At 27.5% G+C, this 23,371-nt stretch overlaps 1 protein-coding gene across 5 annotated transcripts in view; it reads left to right on the top strand.

The window, feature by feature from the left end:
• The window catches only part of LOC145184956 (huntingtin-interacting protein 1-like), an 86,795-nt gene that overhangs the window by 58,477 nt on the left and 4,947 nt on the right, over nucleotides 1-23,371 (top strand). The window contains exons 1-34 of one of the 5 annotated variants that reach the window (XM_090093808.1): nucleotides 2,520-2,590; nucleotides 2,694-2,739; nucleotides 8,095-8,197; nucleotides 8,400-8,463; nucleotides 8,834-8,976; nucleotides 13,087-13,143; nucleotides 14,841-14,921; nucleotides 15,249-15,325; nucleotides 15,486-15,547; nucleotides 15,651-15,736; nucleotides 15,875-15,929; nucleotides 17,090-17,147; nucleotides 17,252-17,327; nucleotides 17,606-17,709; nucleotides 18,035-18,107; nucleotides 18,191-18,232; nucleotides 18,390-18,440; nucleotides 18,606-18,666; nucleotides 18,800-18,888; nucleotides 18,973-19,020; nucleotides 19,143-19,190; nucleotides 19,577-19,633; nucleotides 19,741-19,788; nucleotides 19,920-19,988; nucleotides 20,129-20,176; nucleotides 20,715-20,783; nucleotides 21,104-21,151; nucleotides 21,743-21,811; nucleotides 22,239-22,286; nucleotides 22,461-22,529; nucleotides 22,748-22,795; nucleotides 22,923-22,983; nucleotides 23,082-23,174; nucleotides 23,271-23,357. In XM_090093808.1, coding sequence (XP_089949934.1) covers nucleotides 8,102-8,197; nucleotides 8,400-8,463; nucleotides 8,834-8,976; nucleotides 13,087-13,143; nucleotides 14,841-14,921; nucleotides 15,249-15,325; nucleotides 15,486-15,547; nucleotides 15,651-15,736; nucleotides 15,875-15,929; nucleotides 17,090-17,147; nucleotides 17,252-17,327; nucleotides 17,606-17,709; nucleotides 18,035-18,107; nucleotides 18,191-18,232; nucleotides 18,390-18,440; nucleotides 18,606-18,666; nucleotides 18,800-18,888; nucleotides 18,973-19,020; nucleotides 19,143-19,190; nucleotides 19,577-19,633; nucleotides 19,741-19,788; nucleotides 19,920-19,988; nucleotides 20,129-20,176; nucleotides 20,715-20,783; nucleotides 21,104-21,151; nucleotides 21,743-21,811; nucleotides 22,239-22,286; nucleotides 22,461-22,529; nucleotides 22,748-22,795; nucleotides 22,923-22,983; nucleotides 23,082-23,174; nucleotides 23,271-23,357 — 2,185 coding nt within the window. In that variant the 5' untranslated portion in view covers nucleotides 2,520-2,590; nucleotides 2,694-2,739; nucleotides 8,095-8,101. Of the gene's footprint in view, nucleotides 1-2,424; nucleotides 2,591-2,693; nucleotides 2,740-7,358; nucleotides 7,466-8,094; nucleotides 8,198-8,399; nucleotides 8,464-8,833; nucleotides 8,977-13,086; nucleotides 13,144-14,840; nucleotides 14,922-15,248; nucleotides 15,326-15,485; nucleotides 15,548-15,650; nucleotides 15,737-15,874; nucleotides 15,930-17,089; nucleotides 17,148-17,251; nucleotides 17,328-17,605; nucleotides 17,710-18,034; nucleotides 18,108-18,190; nucleotides 18,233-18,389; nucleotides 18,441-18,605; nucleotides 18,667-18,799; nucleotides 18,889-18,972; nucleotides 19,021-19,142; nucleotides 19,191-19,576; nucleotides 19,634-19,740; nucleotides 19,789-19,919; nucleotides 19,989-20,128; nucleotides 20,177-20,714; nucleotides 20,784-21,103; nucleotides 21,152-21,742; nucleotides 21,812-22,238; nucleotides 22,287-22,460; nucleotides 22,530-22,747; nucleotides 22,796-22,922; nucleotides 22,984-23,081; nucleotides 23,175-23,270; nucleotides 23,358-23,371 lie in introns of those variants that run through there. The other 4 variants (XM_090093812.1, XM_090093806.1, XM_090093811.1 and 1 more) reach the window with 4 other exon arrangements.

The following is a 23,371-nucleotide window of genomic DNA, read 5'->3' as shown; positions in this document are numbered from 1 at the left end:
ATCTATATTTTGGAAAGATTATTCAACGGATAAACCTGATCTTCCTACCATGCTTTGCTCGAAATGTAGAAAAAAGCTTGTAGGGACTGATCCTTAGTTCACTATGCGACCGTGTTATGAAGGTAATTGCAACTAGGGTTAGGACTATTGTAATTGTAATGAAAACAGTAACAGTAACAATAATTATTGTTTTTGTATTAACTTAATTTAGAAACAATAACAATACTTGTGATTTACAACTATTGTAATTCTGTAATACAATAACAATAAATATTGTATTGCAATTAATCTTTATAAAACAATAACAAAATCTGAAAAAAAAGTGTATTGTAATGACCCACTACAATAACAATAAATATTGTACTGTAATTCGTCTTTGTAATGCAATAACAATATATTGTTATTGTAATAAAAAAAATTATTTTATTGTCAAAATTTAATAAATGTTTTAATAGTCCAGTTGCCGACTATATACCCTTTTACTCTTGAAATAGGGTACAACTAATATTTAATGATTGATTCTATTTTACTGAAACATAATGGGATGGGGAAGAGGTGCCAGAATGGTAAATTGGGCAACTTTAAATAGTAAGGCTATCATCAAACAGGCAATATTCTGCGGCCATTTAGAGCTTAGAAATACATAACAAGATAGGTGATGCGAAATCTAAATATGATCCGAAGGTGATCAAGATTAATACCGATTGCGTATTATATTATATTTTGAAGATCAACACCGCATTTGTTACTTTTTAATCAACATATCAAAAATAATGTTTTTACCCTATTTATACAACTTTAATCGGTTAAAAAGAGATAACTTGGTTTTTTAATGATCATCTTAAATGTGCTATATATGGCACACTCATGGTAATTTGTCACCACAACCACGCATAATTATAGGATCGGCATGCCCAAGTTACAAAAATAATTTTAACGTAAATTTCTTCTGATCAAAATATGTAAAAAATAAAATTTGCAATATATTTCAAATCTGTAAATAAAAAATAGCAAAAATAATAGTAAGTTCTTCAGAGATGAATATAAATACGTTAAAATACGTTAGCTTTTCTACTGTAATATAAAGTAATACACTACAATAGTTATTGTAATTGTTTTCATCAAAACATTACAATAGTTATTGTAATTGTAATTCATTAAAACAAAACAATACAATAGTTATTGTAATTGTAATTCATTAAAACAAAACAATACAATAGCTATTGTAATTGTAATTCATTAAAACAAAACAATACAATACTTATTGTAACTGTAATTCATCACAGCAATACAATACCAAAATAAAATTTTTTTATTGTTTCTGTAAGATTACAATACAATATTATTGTATTGTGATGTGTAATTGTATTTAATTTTTACAATTACAATTACAATAGTCCTAACCCTAATTACAACTATATTGGTGTTTAATTTGCTTTAGTTAAGATTTAGTTACGTTATTTTGGTTATTATAGTTCCCCTAAATATGTGATAAAGTTTAGACCTGAATACCAGAGTTATCAGAGGGAGAAAATGTGAATGTTTTACTTGTGAAAATGGGCGCAAATCAAAAATGGAAAAGATATTGGCCCCTATGGTTGAATGTGTGTCGGGAAACCTTGTTTATCAAGGCGCTGAAGATGTTTCGAAACCTGCAGAAAGACTAATTTTCCAAGATTTCTATGCCCAAGTGGGACAAGTAACTCCACATCCTGTACAAAATTAGAAAGATAAAAGATTTTGACTACCATTGTAAAATCATAACAAAACAAGATTATGTTAATCGTTTTAAACTCGTATTATATTTTGCTGTTCACATCGAAACTGAAAATAACTTTGATTTAATTAAGTTTCGTTAAAAAATTTTTTAAGTAAAACAACGTTTGGATCATGTTTTCTATTTGCTTTTTTAAAAAACTGATTTTAAAATGGCGGATGGAATCCGAGAAACGAATGTTTAAGTTGAAAATAACAAAAGTATAGACTTTGAGATGCTAAAATATCATAAAACCAAATGAATAAATGATCTTAAGTCCGTATTAAAAAATATACATATATCATTTTATGTAAACCCCATTCATACCTAAGATGGCGTTTTAAATTAAATTTGTTTGCAGTAAAACATGTTTTATTTAAAACCCCATTTTAATGTAAACGAGGCATTTTGGTGTACGCGAGACATTCATTTATGACACAGTGCGAGACTAAAGTTTTGGACCAATTTCAATATGAAACAACATTGAATTCGGATTTTACAAAAGCGGCTTTAAAAACGTTTCAAAAAGTATTTTTTCTTTATAAAAATTATAAAAAAAGTTTAATCAGAAAATTGTCCAATTTATTTTTCAATACGAAATTCGGATCTAAATTCCTCATTAAAATGGCGCTAGAATCGAATAGCAGTAAATTTTTCAAATGTTTGTTGTTCTTAAATGCTGGAATATTCATCAATTAACAACAAAAACCATCTTATTAGTGACGTAATAATAGTGTGGATCATAGTTTTTTTTAGCTAAAAAAGATTTCATTAAAAGCTTTGAGTCGAGTTGATGTAAAATCCAGGGAATCTTCAAATAGAAAACGATTTCATGTAAGTGAATTTCATTTTTTGCACTTTGATTTTTTCCTGCTCTGATCTTTTTCTGTTTTTAATTCGTTCCATTCTGACACATTTCTGTTCTGACTCGTTATAGCAATCCATTTTCAGATAGACTTTGCAACCTAGCGATTTCTCATCAGGTTTGTAACACTGATATAATTTTGACATTTTTATACGTTAAATAGTTAACTTTAAAACTTATGACATAGTTTGTTGTATACTGTACCTCACAACTTAAATATTTTAAAGGATTAACACATCCTTTTATTACTTAAAAAACAATAAATTTTTCTCTAATATGGATTCCAGGATTTTAAAAAGTCAAAGTTGATTGAATTTAATAATAAACTGCTGAAGGGGTTGTCGTTCGGCTTAAAATATGACGGATCACCGGATTCGGCGGATCTATGAAATATTCTGAATTAATTAGGTACCACTAATTTTGATGAGTTTTTAAAAGTGAAAGTCGAAATTTTGAACTGAGGTACAAATCTTTACAAATTCATAACTCGGATACAAAAAAAGTTGACCAGCATTTACTTTTGTTAAGGTGGTACAACACCAAAAAATGAAGAAATATTGAAATTTGTTGAATTTTTTATTTTTGTATCAAATATGCGTCAAGTTTTTTAAAGAACATTTATCAAATATTTTATATAAATTATCTATCTTAAGATATGAGCATTTTGTTAAGACCGTTTGTTTCTTTTTACCAAAGTAATGGAGAGAACAAATTTTTAACTTAGTTGCTAAGACATTTTTCTCCCTTAAAACCTTAGAGCCATAAGAAAAGATTAACTAGATAAAGAGTAAAAACAAGGAGTTAAATGACAGTATTATTTTTGAGAGATTAAAAATAATTTTGTCGATAGTATATTTGTAGAGCTTTTAAAAGCTGTTTTTCACAGTTCACATGAAAAACACTGGTTTTTCGTTTAAAGTTTTTTGTTTAAACTTTATGGTTTTTGTTTAAAGTACAAAACACAATTTCTCAAGTCAAATGAAAGTACCTAACAAATTTATTGTATTCACAAATTTATATTTTATCAGAGGGATTTTTGAAGATGATCTACAAATTGCTATATCAAAAATATATTTTTTTATCGATGAAATTGTTTTTTCAAAAAAAGAAAATTTTGAAGTATATGGAATATTTGCTTTGACTCTCATGATTCATCATTCAGTTTGATATTTAAAAAAACAGTGTTTAAAGAAAGTCTACAAAATTTCAAATTACATGATGATAACTCAAGATGTGTTGTTTTAAAATTTAGTTTAAAAAGACATTTTTAGGAGAGTTCTTTATCCATTATAGATTTGATGCTAATATAAAAAAAATCTCTGGTTTTTTTAAATCAGATTCTTTGAGCAACCAAATGAGATTCTTTGAGCAACCCACATTTAAAAATAGCATCATTTTGAAAAGTTAATATAATTATTTTTTAAATTTGGTGTTGTACCACCTTAAATAAATATTATATTATTTATTTGAAAAGTAAAGTTTGAAAAAATTTTCTAAGTGCCACCTTTAAAGGAATTATTCCAACCGGTCCGACCTTTTTATCGAAAAGTCCGACCTCTCTATCAAAAATATTTTTGAACAATGAGAGTCTACAACATGGCAGCATTTTTTATTATTTAACAACAAAGCAGTATTTTTTGGAATCACTCCTATTACAAATTGGATTTTGTCCAAATTTTTCATCCCACACTGTCTGAAGTAAATGCGCAAAACTTTTGACAAATATTAAAAAAAAAATATTAAAAATTTCTGTCAGTCATTTGGAAAAAATCGAATTTAAAAAAATCGAATTTAAAATAGATTATATATGCGGGCATGCATCAAAGGCCAGCGATAAAAAAAAAAAACATTTTTAACGATTTTGCCTTATTCTTGTGCTTTTGAAAGAAAACAATAACTTTGATTGTTGTGCTTTGTAAGTTCGAAAACAATAATAAAAGAAGTCGTATCACGTACCATTGTTCACATTTTGAAGGTACGAAATGTGAGAACTTAATTTTTAAAATAAAAAACATACAACAAATTTAAATGAAATTTGGTTGGTAATGATGATAAATAGTACTTTCAATACTGCTCTTTTTTTCCCAACCTAATTCTTCTTCTTCTTCGCTTACAGCTGTTTGTTTTCTTTCAATCAACAAAACCTCACGTATTGTTTCCTAAGATGAAACGGTATGTAGTTCTCTAAAATAAAACATCTTACCTAACTTGTGCTGTTGCAATAGATATTGCAAAAATGGAATATTTTGTTAGGAAATTCTATCTCTTAATATAATTTGTTGGAACTGCAAAGCAGATATGGAATCTTGTTCAATTCATGTTTATTCGACGTAATTATTTGAAGTAGTTAAAATTCGAAATTAGCTTTTTTAAAACTAATTTAAAACAGACGTTGGCTTTAGTTAACCTCTTATAGCCTACTTTAGTTTCTTGTTGTGTAAAAAATATACTTTTTTGAATTCTAGTTACTTAAGATCCTAGTATAATAATGAAATTAAAAAAAACATCTGTTTTATCTTTTTTAGGTTAATTTTTTTGGGTCAAAATTTGGAATTTGTTTTTATCTGTAAACTCTGACCAATATTCGTACCCATCATTTTGAGTGAGTTTGTTTGGAAATGGCGATGCAGGAACTCTCTTTTCTTTGCATTATATGTAAAATCTCGAGGATTGGAAACTGATCCTTTGGAGAGGCTATGTGTTTAAACTAGTACAAAATACTAGAGAGTGTCTATGCTGCTCCACCAACAGAGTATATAATAAAAAAGAGGTCTGTGGAGAGCACACACCAATAAATTAACCATTAGCAGTTATAACAATAATTAGGTAACAAATGCCACATTTTACAACACCCAATTACAATAATTAAATAATAAATATCACTTTCAACATGCTCCTTTACAATTATCAAATTATTACTGTCACTTTTAACATTATAGTTCAGATCAACTGATGCTGAAGGTCGTCCTTTTCTGATTGATTTTTTCTCTAGCATTATCAATAATTCGGCAATTGACATTTGAAAGATTTTAATGACATTTTTTTATCGTTTACTGAATCTTTTGTATACAAAGTCCATGCTTGGACTACTGAAACATCAAGAAAATGCCAGATTAGCCGATGATACCACTTTTCTGAACGAACAGGAATACGATAGTAGCTCAATAGTCCATGTAAAAGATCGACACCTCCATCCATTTGTTATAGGTGACGATTACAGAGGGACAATCAACCAAAATCTCTTTTTTTCTTTTTTATCCCATCTTTTTACTTGAGTTGCTGGAACTACTGATTCATAGGTCATGAGGATATTAACAGATCTATTGTCAATCCACTTAATTGCACGAAGCTCAACCCCATTGCATAACCCAATTGCATAACAATATTTCCTGAGGCCTTAAGATCAGATTGACCCGTGCATGTAGAAATGGAGCTTGTATGGATTTCAAAGGCATAAATTAGTTCTCCTGGATTTGTCAGGATATAAAGCTTGTAGCCCCACTTTTTAGGCTTTTTAGGATTATATTGTTTTAATCTAGATCTCCCTTTAAAAGGTACAACTTGTTCGTCAATGCATAACATTTCAGTTGGAACAATTAATTTAAAACATTCTTTTAAAGAACGAGTTTTAAAAAATTTGTCTGGACAGTTTTCTGACATATTCAAATTATTATTGCAATGCAAAAACCTCTTGATACGCTCGAATCGTCGAATGTTCACAAAATTAGCTATACGCTCATATCGAAGAAATATGTCCCAATAATCGCTCATATCGAAGAAATATGTCCCAATAATCGCGTGTACCAGGCATTTTAACTCCTGACATTTAAAAAGTGTACCAATAAAATACTTCCAACTCTTATGATGAAAGATTCAGAGGTTTACTGGTGTCAAATTGGACTGCGTATATGTTGCTTTCTTCTAGGATGCGCGTGATGAGATCATAGCTTAGTATATCTCGAAAATATTCTATTGGCTGCTGCACAGGGAATTCCAAGAGGTGGAATTCCAAGAGGTGGAATCCCAGTAAAAGGGATTTTTTTGACTCAAATATTACGCGGCTCTTTTCTTTTCCATTCCAATAGTTTAGACTTTTTGGCTTTAATTTGGTTTCAATAGTACTCGTTTTTAGCACTGGAGCAATTTTTGCTATTGGAAAAAGTTGGTCATTATTTTCCAAAAATGAATCATCCAACTCTGTTTCTAGTTCCAAATCAGCATCTAACTCTATTTCTAGTTCCGAATCAGTAAGTTCGCAATTAGGAAGAACTGATTTTGGTTTTTGACCATAAAGCTTATAATTATCCATGAAAGTAATTAAAAATAATACCTGTAATAATGTAGATTATTAGATAAATTTGATATAATAGACTTTCCATTAATGCGCTATATTGCCTATAGTCAACAAAACGCGTTTTCAAACAAAACTTTGCGATTTGACTTTTTAAGTGGATATGCGCAATGTTGCTTTAAAGCAGCGAAGGTTTAAATTATATTTAAAAACTCTTTTGATGAAAAATTAATGTGAAAGATATACAAAATCACATTAAATATGTTATTAAACAAATTAGTCATTTTTTGAACTGCAAAAAGATAATATATTTCTGAAAAACAAAGATTAAAAACTGATCTTATTTACAAACATGCAAAAATTGAATCTTTAAAAATCGAAAAGCAAAGAAACCTGAGGTTTCAAGGTATAACCTTTGGTGTCTGTTTATTTTGATTGGTTTAATACTGAACTAAAGTTCATCAGCATTCTTTTTATTATAAAATATCATTTTAATTAAACTTTTAAACCATTTTTCGCTATGTTGACCATATGCAACTCGTGGCTATAAGAGGTTAAATATATTTGTGGCATATTGTGTTTAGTTATAAAATAGTTTAAAAAGATATTTGTCAATCAGTTTATTTGTAGTTATTATTTTTTTAATGAAATAACTTATTAAAAATATTGTCTATTTAAAATCAAGTGCAGTTAAGTATTTGCAAGTAAATCTTATTAAAAAAAAAACTCTAAGTGCGTTCACAGCCTTGCGATATGATATAAAGTATTTAAGCGGCTAAATTAATTAACAAAATCAATCTATTATGTAGCAAAAAGAAGGAGAGCCACGCTTTTTGAGAATTACACTTGTCGGTCCAACTAATTACGATAATTTTATTAACACCTGGTTTAATTAGCAAAATATTAAATTGTCTATATATAAATTAGGTTGTTTTAACTTACTAATTATTGTCTAGATAACAACAATTTGCAAGCCAGATCGCTTTTGTTAAACAGCAACGGCAAATTTTGTTGTTTTTTGCTTTCTCAAACAAAACGATAGGGGATTATATGTACTTGTGTGTGTGTGTGTATGTTTATATATATATATATATATATATATATATATATATATATATATATATATATATATATATATATATATATATATATATATATATATATATATATATATATATGTAGGTTAGAAATGACATCTTTAAATGAATACTCACTGCAAACACGTTTGGATCGCAGAAAAGGAACTATGTCTGAAGTGGATCATGCACAGTATGAAAAAGAGCAGGTATTTTAAAAACTTTTAAATCATGAAAAACTATTAATATTAATGTTGCAGCATTAAAGATTGTTGTTTCAATGAAAGTTATTTCGTATGTATGTATGTATGTATGTATGTATGTATGTATGTATGTATGTATGTATGTATGTATGTATGTATGTATGTATGTATGTATGTATGTATGTATGTATGTATTGTCTACTTTTAGACAGAATGCATCACAAAGGCAATAAAAAATGAAGAAGCAGCTGCGAAAGAGAAACATGTCAGGCGTATCTTTTTATTAAACTTGCTGGTTAAATGAAGAACAAAAAAAGCAAAAAGAATTACTTTGACATTTAATTCAGATAAAAAAGATTTAAATTTAACCTAGGAGGTTTTTTTTTGTCAAAGACTTTGTTTTTACTTGATATAAACTGTAGCTTGATATTCTGCTTCCTGCTAAATTTATGATAATTGATGTTAGAAAAATGTCAAAAAGTTTAATTAAGTTTTTGGTAACAGTGTTACCTATTTGAAATGTAAAGAAACGCAAAGTATAATTTGTAATACAGTATGGTTTGTTTTTGTTACTTCAAAAGATATCATGGAAAAGCCTGATTATGTCTTATAATGCATTATATATCTTAACAACTTAATTAGGTACAATAATAGGAACTTGGCAAGAAAGAGGAAATTCTATGTTTTGGTCAATACTTGGTAAGCAGCCTCTACCATCACAACCTATTCTCTGTTGGAAGTCCATGCTTGTTCTTCATAAAATATTACGCGAAGGGCATTCAAATGTAGGTATTTTTGGCATTAGTGCACTTTTGCACCCATTTTTATTGCAGATTTTAAAAGTGTTGTTTAAAATGAAGAAAATTGACATTCATATTGTTTTTTGACCAATAAGAAGTACTCTAAATTTAATTTGAAGAAAAAAAACCCATACCAAAACACTAATATTCTCCATTTTTTCAACATTATTAGTTTTGCTGCTTTAAGAAATATTGAAAGAAAGAAATTTTTTTCATGGGTGTAGGAATTAAATTTAAAATAGGATGTAGAATGAGGTGTTAATGAATACTTAACAACATGTGTATGAATATAAGAAATACTTCAATATAAAATAAATACAAATATTACTAAACACTTTTATGAAAGAATATAAGGTTTATTTGACAAAAATCTTTTTTTAAAAATGTCTTTTTAAGAACACATAAAAATTCTAGGATTTCCTTTTCTTTTTACTCTAAGGCTCTTTAAATTTAGATATTGTGGAGTTTTTTTTTATATTTTTTTTACTGAAAATGGAGCAAAATTAAGAAAAGTAAAATTGTCCTGCATGTCCCAAACAAAATTTTTAGCAAAATTTTTACAGGGAGTAGATTTAGTTTGGAACATGAGGGTTTTTTATTTTAAGCAAAAAAAAAAAAAAATTATAAAACTTTTATTTTAGTTAACTTTATTATAACCTTTTAAAGACATACACTGCAGGCCAAAAGTTTCCGGACACTTGGATTTTGTTTAATTTTTTAATTCAAACTCCCATAATTATTTCAATAAAATTCAAATATCATATTTATTTTTTAAAAGATACATATAGTTACTATTTAAGAAAAAAAAAGACAAAAAATGAAATAAAAAAGATACTAACAACACTATTATTATTAAACTGTCTTTTCGTCAAAAAATAACCCACAAATTTTTATCACTTTTTTTACGATCCGTGGCATCCTATTTATTAATTAATTTATTATTTTGGGTGTAATTGATAACCAGGATTCTTCTAATATTTGCAACAGGTGCTCTTTGGATGTTGGGCATTTTTGTCTGACCTTTCTGTCCTATTCTTCCCACAGTAACTCTATTGGGTTCAAATCTGGTGATTGGGCTGGCCTGGTCATGTTTTTGAGAACACCATTGTCCTCTTGTTCCTTTATATAGTTCTTACATAATTTTGAGGTGTGTTTAGGGTCAATGTCCTGCATAAAAACAAAACCACGACCAATAGTTCTTAAGCCAGAAGGTATAGAATTGCTTTCTAGAATTATTTTAAATTGTTCTTTTTTCATAAAACCCTAAATTTTAACTAGGTCACCTACACCAGCTGAAGAAAAACATCTCCACACCATAACTGACCCACCACCATGCTTGATTTTCGGCACTAAACACTCTGGGATCATTTATTATTTTGTTGTTCTTCTGATGCAAATTCTACGTCTTTGCCCAAACAGTTTAAATTTGGACTTGTCGTTCCATAGTACTTTTCCCCAGTCTTCTTCTGTCCAATTTTGGTGGTCTATAGCCCATTGTAACCTTTTCTTTTTATTTCCAATCCGTAGCAACGGTTTCCTGACCACTATACGACCAGAAAGTCCTGCTTGTCTAAGACGTTGTTTTGTAGTGGTTAATGAAATAGATTTTGAATGACTCCTATTAAAGCCTGAAGTTATTTCCGGGGCCGTAAGTCTTCGATTTCTTTTACTCATCAATATTATACTATTATCTTCAGCTTTTGTTGTCTTTCGTGGTCTATCAGATCTTTTTTTGTCTTCAAAAATGCCTATTTCTTTCCATCGTTTGATGGTATCTTGTACAGTACTTCTTGCAACTTGTAATTTTTTGCAAATTTTACGAACTGAATAACTTTCTTTATCTAATGTAATTATTTCAGAAAGTTTTGCAACCGTTAAAGAAGGTTTTTTACCCATATTTTTAATTAAATAGTTGAATTATAAAATTTAAAAATTTTTTTGAAGATTTTTTAATACAACCGTCGTTAATACCAAATGAAAACTAAACAAAACTAAATATTCTTAATCATTTTAGTCGGATATCATTATATTATAAATATTTCCTTCATGTTTCAACAAGTAAATAACTTTAACAAGACCAAACTCTTAAGAGTAATGTAACGCTATATATCAAGTTAAAATAAGCAATTAAAAAAAACAAACTTATTTATGTAAGTTTGAGGCCAGTAATACCTAATTACTGACCTCAAACTTACATAAACACTTAAAATTAGTAAGTTTAAGTATTATAAATAATATTATTGATTAATTTAATGATACAGGATCAATTTTAGCTTTTTATATAAAAAATATCAAGTGTCCGGAAACTTTTGGCCTGCAGTGTATTTTCAAATGTCTACATAAAATGTATTTATAAAAAGAAAAAGAAATAATTCAAAATTTCAAAAAACATTTTGAAATAATGAACGAAATTGGATATTTTTCTCATTTTTATGTGTTATAATTCTACAATAATTATATTAAAACATATTCAATTTTGAGCTATAAAAACCAGGGCCAAATTAACAAAACTTTGTATGCAAGTTCATAACTTTTTGTGTCACTTTGGCCATTAATTGCTTCAAAATTATAATTTTAATTCAAAAGACATATTACCAAAGTTTACAGTAAAATGATTGCATTTGTAGAATATTGTGTAGTTTTGAAGAATTATCTTAAAGAGATCCAAGGTTATGCAAAAAGCTATGAATTTGTGTAAGAAGTTTTCTGAATCCATCTCCAGGCTATTTACTGTTGACTTTTTCTGAATTATGGAATTAAAACTACAGTAGAATCCCGTTAACTCGGACTCTGAAGGGGTATATATTTTTTGTCCGACTTAGCGAATGTCCGAATTAACCAAAGCTCTCGTTAAGTCGGACTTTTTGAAAATGTCCGACTTATTGAGATTTCGGGACTTATCGAATGCAATGATATATTATATATACTAGATGTCTAACTTGCGGGATTTTATTGGACGAAAAGTGAAGCTGCTTTTTTTGTTTACAAATTGAATCCGCCATTTGTAATAAGGGCAAAAGCTTTACCCGTCTTGCGAAATAAAAGTTTAAAATGCATGTTTTTGCCCGAAGTAAAAATGGCTTCCATGGCTTCACTTTTCGGATCGAAGTTAGACATCTAGTATATATAATATATCATTGATGGAATGTTCCTCGATATATAAATATTATGTACATATATATTAAACAATATAATCTTATGTGAAATATATATTTTTGTATATATAATATATATTCTATAAACAAAAAAAGTCCAAAATTGATGTTTATTTCAGTGACTCGCACAATTCTTTTTCAAACAGCTTTGAAGCATTCAGAGCTATTTGAAACGACGCAAAAGTAATTAATTTTCGAACGTTCTAAGTTTTGAATTTTAATTGATATTTTTAAATTTTTAATGTAGGTTAGTTATAATAGTTGTTAACAAATAGTTATTAACAAACAGAATTTAATCGAAGCTTAACTAAATCGAAAATGTTTTGCTATGTTTAATTACATTTGACGCAAAAGTATTTTATTTTCGAGCGTTTAGAGTTAGGAATTTTGATTGAAGTATTGGAAGTTTTGTTATTACACGCACTTATATGCAAATACAAAATAAAAGTCCTAGTTAAGCGAAGTTTTTTGCCGAAGGGACCCCAAAAAACAGTACGAGTTAGCGAATGGTCCGACTTAACCAGGGTACGGCTTAAGCGGATGATTATACAGTAAGTTGATAGAGAATGTTCAAGGGGTATTGAAATTCCGTCCGACTTAATAAAAGTCCGACTTATCTAGGGTCCGAGTTAACGGGATTCAACTGTAATTATATATTTAAAGAAAAGGAGAGTATAAGTGTTTTGGTACGGTTTTTATTTTTCTTTAAGTTTAAGTTAGAGTACTTTACACTGGTTAAAAAGAAAAAATGCTTACCAATTTTCTTCAGATTAAACAACAATCTTTGATAATTTGCAATAAAAAAGAAAAGGGGGGGGGGGGTCAAAAGTGTACAAACACTGTATTTTCATATGTGCATATTTTTTACATGTTTAGTTTTAAAAAAGTTTGTAAATATTCTTTTTAAAAAAGAATTTCTAGTATTTTGTGTTTTATTTAGGTTCTGAGGGATTCCTATAAATACAGAAAAACATTAAGAGATTTACAAAGTGTCTATGTAAGTAATTCTTGTAAAAAGTATTTCAAATAAACTTTTTATAGTAGCTACAAAATATATTTTATTACATTTGGTATTAGTTGTGACATACCTGTCAAAAATTGACTAAATCAAAAATATGTAACTTACATTCCACTATTAAATAAGATACAAGGAAAAATAAAATTGATAATAAGTAACCAAACAAAAAATAGAGTTAAGTATACTTATTACAGTTTACAATAAATGTATACAAATTGGAATTTAAGCAATAAATAACAAAAAAATTATTTATATTATTTTGTGAAACTGTGTTTTAACAAAAGAAATGACGTTCATTCTTGGCACCCAGCAAGCATCATCATGGTTTGGCCAGTAGTACGGCCTACTTGAAAAATTTGGATGCATGAGATTACCATTCTCTTTTTCAATTTTAGAAACCGTACTAAGCCAGTAAAGTTGATCATATTTGTTCAATAGTTTGTTGAGGAAGTTAAATGTTAAAGAGAAATCATCATTATCAGCCATTTAACTTTAATTATTGAAGCAGATGAAGGTGCACATTGATAAAAACTTCTTTCTCCAATAATAGTGATTGCTAGCTCCATTTCTTTAGCAGTGACATATACAAGCTTAATCTGACTTGATTTAACTCCAAGCAAGGATGCATGTTGTCATAGTACTTTCACTTTCTAGTTTACTGTTTTCAATTGACTGTTTGCCATGAATGAGAAAATGAATTTCTAGTAACTATTTAACCTAAAATTAAAACAATTTTTAGGTTTTTTACATCACAACTGCTGTTAAAAAAGTATATTTAGACTACAAAGCAACATTTTAATAAAAATTAAATCTATTTTTAAACTTGTAACATTCTGCAACATTCATTGGCAAATTAAAAAAATTTTGACTTTGGCTTTTAAACATTGTTATCCTTCAATGTTAAGATAGCCTAACATCTCTTCTTTCACATAAAAAAGTTTTGAACCCATGAGAGTTCGTTTAACTAGTGAAAGCGCAACCGATTGTTATGGAATAGAATGTCTGTCTTGACCATTTTTAAATTCAAAAAATGACCATCAAAGGTTTTAAAGTGGGTCTTTTTTTTATATTTTTAATATCAGCACCCTCACTAATACTCAAGTTTCAATTTTCTTCCATTAGAATTTGAGTTATTCAGGAAAAGATGGTACTATAAAATCCATAATGGCAGGTGTGGACAAAAAATAAGACATTTTAGGCTAAAACTTTATAACATTTGAACAGTTTAGAGTCCCTACTCCAAACTGTTCAAAAGTTATGAAGTTCGGAAGTTTTTTCATATTTCTTGATAGGTACCAGTGGTTTAATTTTGAAGGAAATCTGATGGGTGGGTTGAATGACTGTTCTTTTACATGGAATTATTCACAACTTTTGTTGACATGTTGAGGCCCTTAAATAATATCCTTTTAAATTATTGTCATTAACACTCAAAGATAATTTTTCTATTGTCTAAAATTATTCTTTTTTCTTGAGACCAATTGTCATGCTGAAATGGTGTTTTTAGTTTTTTATTAGCTGCTTGTTATTGAAATAGAAAATTTGAAAACCACATTAAAATTTTTTGCAATTTTTAGTCTCCCAGGAAGCGGGAATTTATTTAATGAAGAAATAATTAGTTTTACTTGATTATTAAAACTATACTATGATATAAAACTATATTTTATTTATTCTCAAAGAAATTTCAGGCCGGAACTTATGGACCACTTATATGTGAGTACTTAAGAATACTGTTAACCAAGCTTGACATGCATCACAAGGTAATTTATTTGAATTTTGTTTTTAAACCTTAACATAGGCAGCTTGTTTTTGTAAAATTATTATATTTAGGCTGCAATGGCTCAGGTTTTGCTGAAATTTTATTTTTTATTTTTCTTTACTACTGAGAGTATTAAACTTTTACTTTATCTGTTGCAAAAAACTAAAATGTAGTATCTGACCTTGTGACTAAGTGTTTAGTTCTATGGTTGAAGACAATTTTAAAAATTTAGTATGTCACATTGTCTTTCAAATCTTGCTCAATGTTTTTTGGAGAATTAAAAAAATAGTGCAGTTATAAAGTTACAATCTCTTCTGTTCAATTTTAGTACCCTGGAATTCCTGGTGCTCTTTCATCTTCTTCTGAAACCACTATGAAAATTCCAGATAGTGATGTAAATGATGTGTAAGTCTGCACAATTTCTTTTATCATAGGAATTGAAATTTCAAACTTTGTCTTATCTAAAGTTGTCTTACTATCAATTATGTTATTTGGTCAAAATGTTTTGACTTTTTATCTAGAGCTTTACTAGTATTGAACCAATTACAACAACTTTATTTTTTAGGTTTACATTTGCTGTTGAATTTCTGGACTATCAAGACTTGCTTTTAGCATTTGAGGAAAATAGTAACCAATTTTGTTGTATTTTTCCGTTGCCTTTGTTTGCTTTACATAGTATTATAAACTTTGCTTTATTTTTAACCTTTTGCTTACAGTCATTTGTTTTTAGTTTTCAAGACATTAGACAAGTCTAGAAATAACTCACAAATAGCAAGTTCGCAATGCAGGCTTGCTGTATTGGTTCCTATCTTAAAGGTAAAATATTTGTTCATAATTGTATTACTTTTAGTTGTAAAAAAGTAATCAACGATGCTTTATTGTTTTATTTCATCTTTGCCCTTGTCCCTGAGCAGTTATCAACAGGGACAATATTTTAGAATTATTTTCTTTTAGGAATGTAGTGGCATTTATGACATATTAGTACAAGTCATTGCAAAATTACATAAAAGTAAGGAAAGCATTTGAAGCTACAAAATTTGGTAGCAATATTCGTTGAGTGTTTTTACTTAATTGTTTGTTCATTTGTTTTTAGAAACTTTTGTTATATATTAGGATATAAGTACATAACAACTGTTGGTTTTTTTTTTTTTTTTAAAGAAAAATATGCTTGTTTTGAAAACACCAAAACATTTTTTGGAATATAACTACCAACACTAAGTAAAACCTTTTCCCAATTTTATGGTAATTTATAAATATCATCAAAACTAAATTTCTCCTCATGATGCTATCCAAAAATCTATCTGTGTTTCAACAATTTCATATTTATTAAAGTGTTGTTCTGATAGTCCATGTGCTGTTGATCTGAACAAGTGGTAATCTGATGGAGTAACATCTGGGGAATATGGCAGGTGGGTTAACACACCTCACTAAAGTGTTTCCATTATTTCTTTGACCAGTTCTGCAACAAGAGGATAGCATTGTTTAAAAAATTACTATTTCATCTTTTTTACTTTTAATGCACAATTCAATTTAATCAATTTTTGTTAGCAGTGTTAACAAGTGATAGTTTGATGGGGCTCCAATCCATGATACACCACACCCTTCTAGTTAATATACAACAAAACCTTCTTTCCCTGGATATCACATTTTGGAATCAATTTTATTGTTTGACTTGGATCAGTCCAATGTTTAGTTTATTAAGGATTGTCAAAATAAATCCAATTTTCATCTCTGGTGACAATACTATATAAAAACAATTTCCTTTACTGCCTTACATTCAGTTCATGTGGAACCCATTTCACTTCCTTTTTGTAATGATTTTCCATGGTTTTTGTCATTCAAATCAAAATCAGCTCTTTTAAATTTTGAAAACCACATTCTACAACTTCTTTCAGATAAAAGCTTATGGTGAAAGCTTATGCTTTCAACAGCAGACTGTACTTTTAGTATTAATAATTGTCAACCAATACTTAATATTTGTAACCCACTGTTTTTACGTGCACTTGATGAGCAGTTGTTAACCCCTTTTATAGCCATTAGTTAAAATATGAATAAATTTTTAACAACTGAAATTGAAGTCAATTTAATTGTAAAGTTGGTTTTATTAATTCTGTATATAACAAGTTGATTTTTTTAAATTTGTATTATGGCAAATTTTTTATAATTAAGATGTCCAACATGACACATTAGAAGGCCATAGAAAAAGATTCAATATTCAGCACAAAAGGTAAGTAACCAAGTTGATCTAAGGTATTTACAGCAAATTTTCCTTTCTTTTACTGGTGTATTTAAGCAAGACTTTTTTGTATTTCTTTTTGAATTTTTTGGCAGATTGCGGATTTTTTGTACAGATGCAGGAGCAATGACATACATCACAAATCTTGTTGATATTCCAGATATACCAGAGGTGACATCTAAAAGTTGTTATTATATATAAAATCTTTTTTAAAAATCTTATCAATTTTTATCATACCCATATTCAATTAAAAAAATTTGACAGTTGAACAAACTTTAAATATTATTGTTTATCAATATACTTAAATGTTAAATATTAAATTTACCTCAAATTTCACAAAGTAGTAACCTATAAAATAATTGAAGTGTAATTACAAAATTTACAATAAATTATTTACTAGGTTAAAAGGATTTTTAGTTCCGTGTTTATAATTTTGCTGTTTTTTTAAGACTCCTCCAAATTTTTTAACTAACAAATACCAACCAAAACAAGAGGCTAAAGTTGTAAAAGAAGAGCCTAAACCTGCCCCATTGCTACCACATGTTGATGAAAGGTAATTTCTTTTTTCAAGCTTACTAAAAAGTTGATGTTATGTCAATAATGACGTTCACAAAACATGATGCTTTATAAATAATTCAGAGGATTTAGTAAAGATATAGATTATGTGAATTTTTTTAGTGTGTTTTAGTTACCTAAAGATTTCCTAAAGTATATATTGTATATCAAAAAAATGTAAAATTATAAATACAAAATCTGATTAGATATTGACTATTTGAAAATATCTTTAAATGGGACCAAAAAATAGAATTTTCAGTTTTGTTATCAGCTCACTCTTACAGCATTGAGAAACTAAATTGTTTTTTTTTTTTTATCCTAAGGGATCTTTTAATAGAGCAATTAATGAAAGAAATCGATGAACTGCGAAAGCAATTAGAACTTGCTGAGACTCAGGTATCACAGTTTTTGGCTTTACAAAGCATGATGAACAGTATAGGAAAAGTTGTTTTTCTTTCTAATTATTTTTTTGTTTTTAGTTTACTGAAATGGAAAACAATTTACGAATGCAAATTTATAAGGTAGCAACATTTCCCAAACAAATTTTTTGTATTTAATTTGAATGTTTTGTTTTAGATGAAATCTAAAACTTTTGATTGTGAATTTGGATTTTTCTTGAAAGTTTTTTGTTTATTTTTTTCATTATGCATTTTCTTTTAAAATCTCTTTCATCAATAGCTTCAAGAAGAACTGAAAAGAATTCAAATGATAGTGAAGCAAACATCTGAGGCACTTTCATATTTTTTGTTCATTCTTTTAAAAATTTAATTACATATTGTAAATTACTTATGCTGTTAACTTTGATAACTTATTTTGTTAACATATTGTGTTAAACTTTATGCGATTGTTGTTGATAGTTTTTTGACCCAGTTTTACTTAGAAAAATTTATTTAGGAAAATCGCTTCTTGAAAGAACAGTTAGATAATAATGACAAAGAGGATATAGAACTCCAAGGTAAAATTTGAAGAGAGAAAATTGCTCAATAGAAATACATCATTTGTTTTTGGTATTCTATTTTAAAAAATCTCTTGTAATGGTTTTAAACCTAAAATTTCCTTAAGTATGCTTGTAAGTAAATTATATTTAGAAAAAGCGAAATCAGCTGATGAGAAGTTCAATAAACTTAAAGAGCTTTATGGTAAACTTCGTCAAGATCATATAGAACTCTTAAGGAAGGTAGCTATTTAAATGTTGTTATTCATTTTTTTTTTTTTTTTTTTTTGTTTTTTAAGATTTCCTAACAGCTTAGTTTTTTTTTAGCACGCAGAATTCAAACAAAAAGTTGAAGCACATGAAAAGGCAAAAAAAGTAAGTTTATTTTAAAAAAAGTTATCAAAAAAATTTCTTACATACTGTTTTCGAAGGCAGTTAATTAACACTAAGTAAATCTTAAAGTTGTGTTCTATATTTCATTTTGATGTTTTCATCAGGAATTTGAAGATTCACTATCTGCTTTAAAGGCGCAGTTAGCTACAAAGGTATTTTTTAAAATAAGTTTTATGTTCTAGTTTATCTGATGCTGTCTATAGCTGTTAGAACACAGAACATACTTTGTCATACTTTGATTTGGAAACTAATATAAAAATAACAATTCACAAAGTATTTAATTCAGATTTAACATCTTCAGCTGCATCAGAGCACAAAATGTATCTGCTCATTTTCAGGTTATAAAAGCAAATCTAACAATCTAATTAAATTCCTAATTCAGCTCCTGTCTGATGTCAAAAGTAAATTTGTTTAACGACAGAAGAATACTTAAAGCTTTTTTATTTATTTATTATTTTATTGTTACTTACATTAAACTCTGTCTTAGTTTCTAAAAATGATTTTTTACCATTAAAGTTTTTTTTTTTTCTCATTACAGGAAGCTGAAGTTCAACTTTTGTCATCAAAACTCTCAGATTTAAATTCTGTGAATCAGGTTCAATAGTTAAAATTATCATTATTGTTGTGCATTGAATTCTCTCCTATTTAATGTTCATTTATCATTTTTTCCACCTCAATGCAAAGAATAACTTTCTTTTTTAGAAGTTGATGTCTGATTTTGGAGATAAAGATGAAACTTATAAAAAACAGGTGCAAATACAAATTGATAACAACTTCAGTGTTTAAAACACAAATTCGTAATGATGAAGATTAAAATAATTTTCATTTTAATTAAGTTAAAAATACTGTTTACTTGTATACTTATATGGTTTTCAATATAGTTGAATGAACAATTAGAACAGATAGCAGAGCTAAGAGGAACACTTGCAATTTCTGAGAACTTGGCACAGGTAATTCTTTTAGATTAACATTTTTTTTTTTATTTTGTTAACAAAACTAAAAAAATAATTAAAAAATTAAAATATTTAATTTTTATAATTTATAAAAAATTCTGTTCACAATGTTAAATATTTTAAAAATATTATTACAGAGTTTGCGTAAAGAAATGCAGGAGCTTGAGGAGCAATCAAAAAAACAAGTATGTTGTACTGTTAGAATTTTTTTTTTAAAGATAAACACGCACACAGAGTGAGTCTTCTAGAAAACTATACATACTTTGAAAGGCTACAAAATGATTTTTCTTTATCATAAAAAAGGCTTTTTAATATTAATAGCAAATTGCATGATAGTAAATGATATTTTTACAAGCATTCAAAGTGTATATCCATCTTTAGGAAACCTGCACATGTGAATTATGCTTGTTAAATACTTTGTAGATTAGCTTGTTCACCCAATGTTTTCACTAGTGAAATTTGTTCATTTCTTTGAAATTGTGTTATTTTTATAAATTTTTTTCCATACTTGTGGGTCATTTTTTAATTTTTTTTTTTTTTAATGAAAAAGCGAGCTTTTCTTTGAATAAATTAAAAATCTCTTTTTTTTTTTGTATTAAAAAATTAAGCATGGTTGCTGTATCTTTGACCTGAAGTAGAGCATGACACTCAGTTAATTAATGTATTATTTACTAAATGAATTGAAAATAAAATTCTCAAAAAATTCTTTTAATATTTTGTTAGATAACATTTCTGCAGAACCAACTTAATGATGTTACTTCAGGAAAAATCAATGAAGAGACAGCAAGAAAGGTATGTGCTAACTTTTTAGTCATTTTATTCATGTTGTCTTATTATCAGTATCAAAATGTTTTTAACAGCTGTATGTGATTGGTGTATAATTATAATTTTTGTCTAAATCCTTGTAAGAGTGAACCTATGGATGAAAAAATTGGTTTGTCTATGGCTTGAGAGGGTTACACTTTAACAACTTAGCAAATAATAATTTGCATGTTATGGTGTAGGAAAAAAAAAAAAAAAGAACTATTAACTATTATTCCTGTAAATATTATGAATTTTTTTAGTTTAGAAATTAATCTTATGAAGATAAAATAGTTCATATATTTTTTTAGAATGCAGAAATGCAGAATCAATTGGTTATAAAGGAATTAATGGAAAAGGTTTTTTTTTAAAACCTGTTTTACAAAATTGTTTGTTTACTACTAGATTTTTCATTTCAAATGTATTATTAATTATTAAACTTATGAATAAAAGATCTCTTCATTATATTTAATAATGTAAACAGAATTCTCAAACAATATGTTTAATGTCTGTTATGAGAAGAATGTGGTTTCTCTTTATAATATGTTTGGATTTCTTGCTTTAGTTTTTCAGGTTTGAGTTTTTAGTTTCTTCACAATTTCAGTTTAATAATTATTATGGGACTTGGGGCTGGTAAAAAAAAATTTAATAAGTGGTTTTAGACAATTATTTTCAGAAATTTAAAACCCATTTAAGGTTTAATAAATTATCCAAAAATGAACAAATTTTTAAAGTGTTTGGATAAAGCTTTATTCCATCAATGTATTAAGTGTTTGCTGGGTTTTGCTGATAAGTACTTACAAGTTGTTTGGTAGGTTTTAAAGTGACTAAAAACAGGTATTCGGTTGCAGGTTCTTTTATAAAGCCTTTTCAACCTTTGGGAGATTTTTTTTGAAAAATGATTAAGTCTTTTGTTTTCTTATTTAATTCAATTTCTTTTTTTTAATCAGAATAAACTCTATAATGACGATTTGGAAAGGTTAAAAAAAGAAAAGCTAGAAGAGTGTAATGAAAAACAGGTTTTTAATATCTTATTTTTCTTTTTTAATTTTGAATTTGTAATTTTAAGTTTCTAATTACTTTTGAAATTTCATCTATATTACCTTAACATTTTTAAACCTAAAATCAAAGTCTTGAAGTTGTTTATATCAATATAAACAACTTAGTGTGTGAGTATGATGCAGTTATCTGAATGCACCTTTACTCATTCATTCATCTCGTTCACTGGACATGATAATAAACATTCTTACTTTTTCAGTCTGTTTTTCTTATTGATTGCATGAAACTTAAAATATTTGTACTAAATTTTGTACTTTCGTTTGCACTTCATTTGTCTAAACATATAAAATAAATCATTATCAGTCTGTTACAAAGATTTTTATAGGCAATATAAAAAGTATTGAGTTACGCATTTTAACATATTTGTTTTTAAAATATTGTTTTTAGAGGCTTGAGTCTTTGGTGAAAGATTTACAAGAAAAATATGCACTTGAGGTGAAGTGATGATTTTTTCTTTGTTTTATCTGTCTTTAATACTGGTTTTCTTGATTTTAAATTTTAATTCAATTTTGCTACATGCTTCATAGAAAAAAATCCATACAAGAATTTTTTTTTTGTTATTTTGAAACTTATTAACCTATATTTTCTTTATTGACCTTATAATTTTAGACTGGTGCATTATCTACACAGTTACAAGTGTTGCAACAAACTCTACAAAGTTTAATGTCTGAAAAGCAAGTACGAATTGACCTCTTTTGAATTTTGTTGTGATGTATAAAAATAGTATTTTTTATTCTGATACTCTATCATTAGGATTCTAATTTTAAAGTTTTATGCCGTTTTTCATTTGGTTTAACAAAACATTTTAAAAGTTTATTTAAATTTTAGTTGATAGCAAATAGAAGCAAATAAAAGTTTTAAAAAAATATTTTAAAAAGTTTAAATTTTGTTAATAGCAAACAGAAGCAAATCTCCTCAAAAGTAAAGCAATATATGATCAGGGAGTAAGTTGTACTGATTTTTTTAACATTGCATATTATATATCATTCATAAAAATAGATCAAATTAAGTAATAGTTATGTCTGTTTTTTTTATATTGTAGACATTTTGACTTTATTTGACTCTCTTTAGCTAAAAGATAACGAGAAGCAACATGAAAATGAATTGCTCAATAGCAAATTGCAGTTACTAGGTTTTTATTTGCAAAATTTTTTACACTTTTCAATTAAATACATTTTGATATGTTTTCTATGGTGTTCAGTGTGTTTATTCTATTTTTGGTTTCCTTAGAATCAACAGCTAATGAATGTGAGCAGATAATTCTGGAAACACTCAACATTTTTGATAATCATCAACATGAAAATGGCACTACATGCTCTGCTGGTATTCTTTCTTTTACATGGATTTGTGACTTTTTAACATAAAAAAAACTTCCTGTTTTATTTGTAGTTATCTTTACCTTTTTTCTTTTACTTATAGAATACTTGAAATCAAGACTAGAAAATTTAAATGAGAAGATTTTAAAGACCAATACAGCCTATTCTTCTTTTTATAGCAACCATCAAGGTATCCTTTTACAT

The sequence above is a fragment of the Hydra viridissima genome, unplaced genomic scaffold, assembly GCF_058129835.1.
Source record: "Hydra viridissima isolate aposymbiotic clone 2 unplaced genomic scaffold, HvirCarnegie_v1 scaffold_7, whole genome shotgun sequence".
NCBI lineage: Eukaryota > Metazoa > Cnidaria > Hydrozoa > Anthoathecata > Hydridae > Hydra > Hydra viridissima.
Note: the sequence above shows the minus strand (reverse complement) of the source record. Positions and strands in the feature narration are given on the sequence as shown.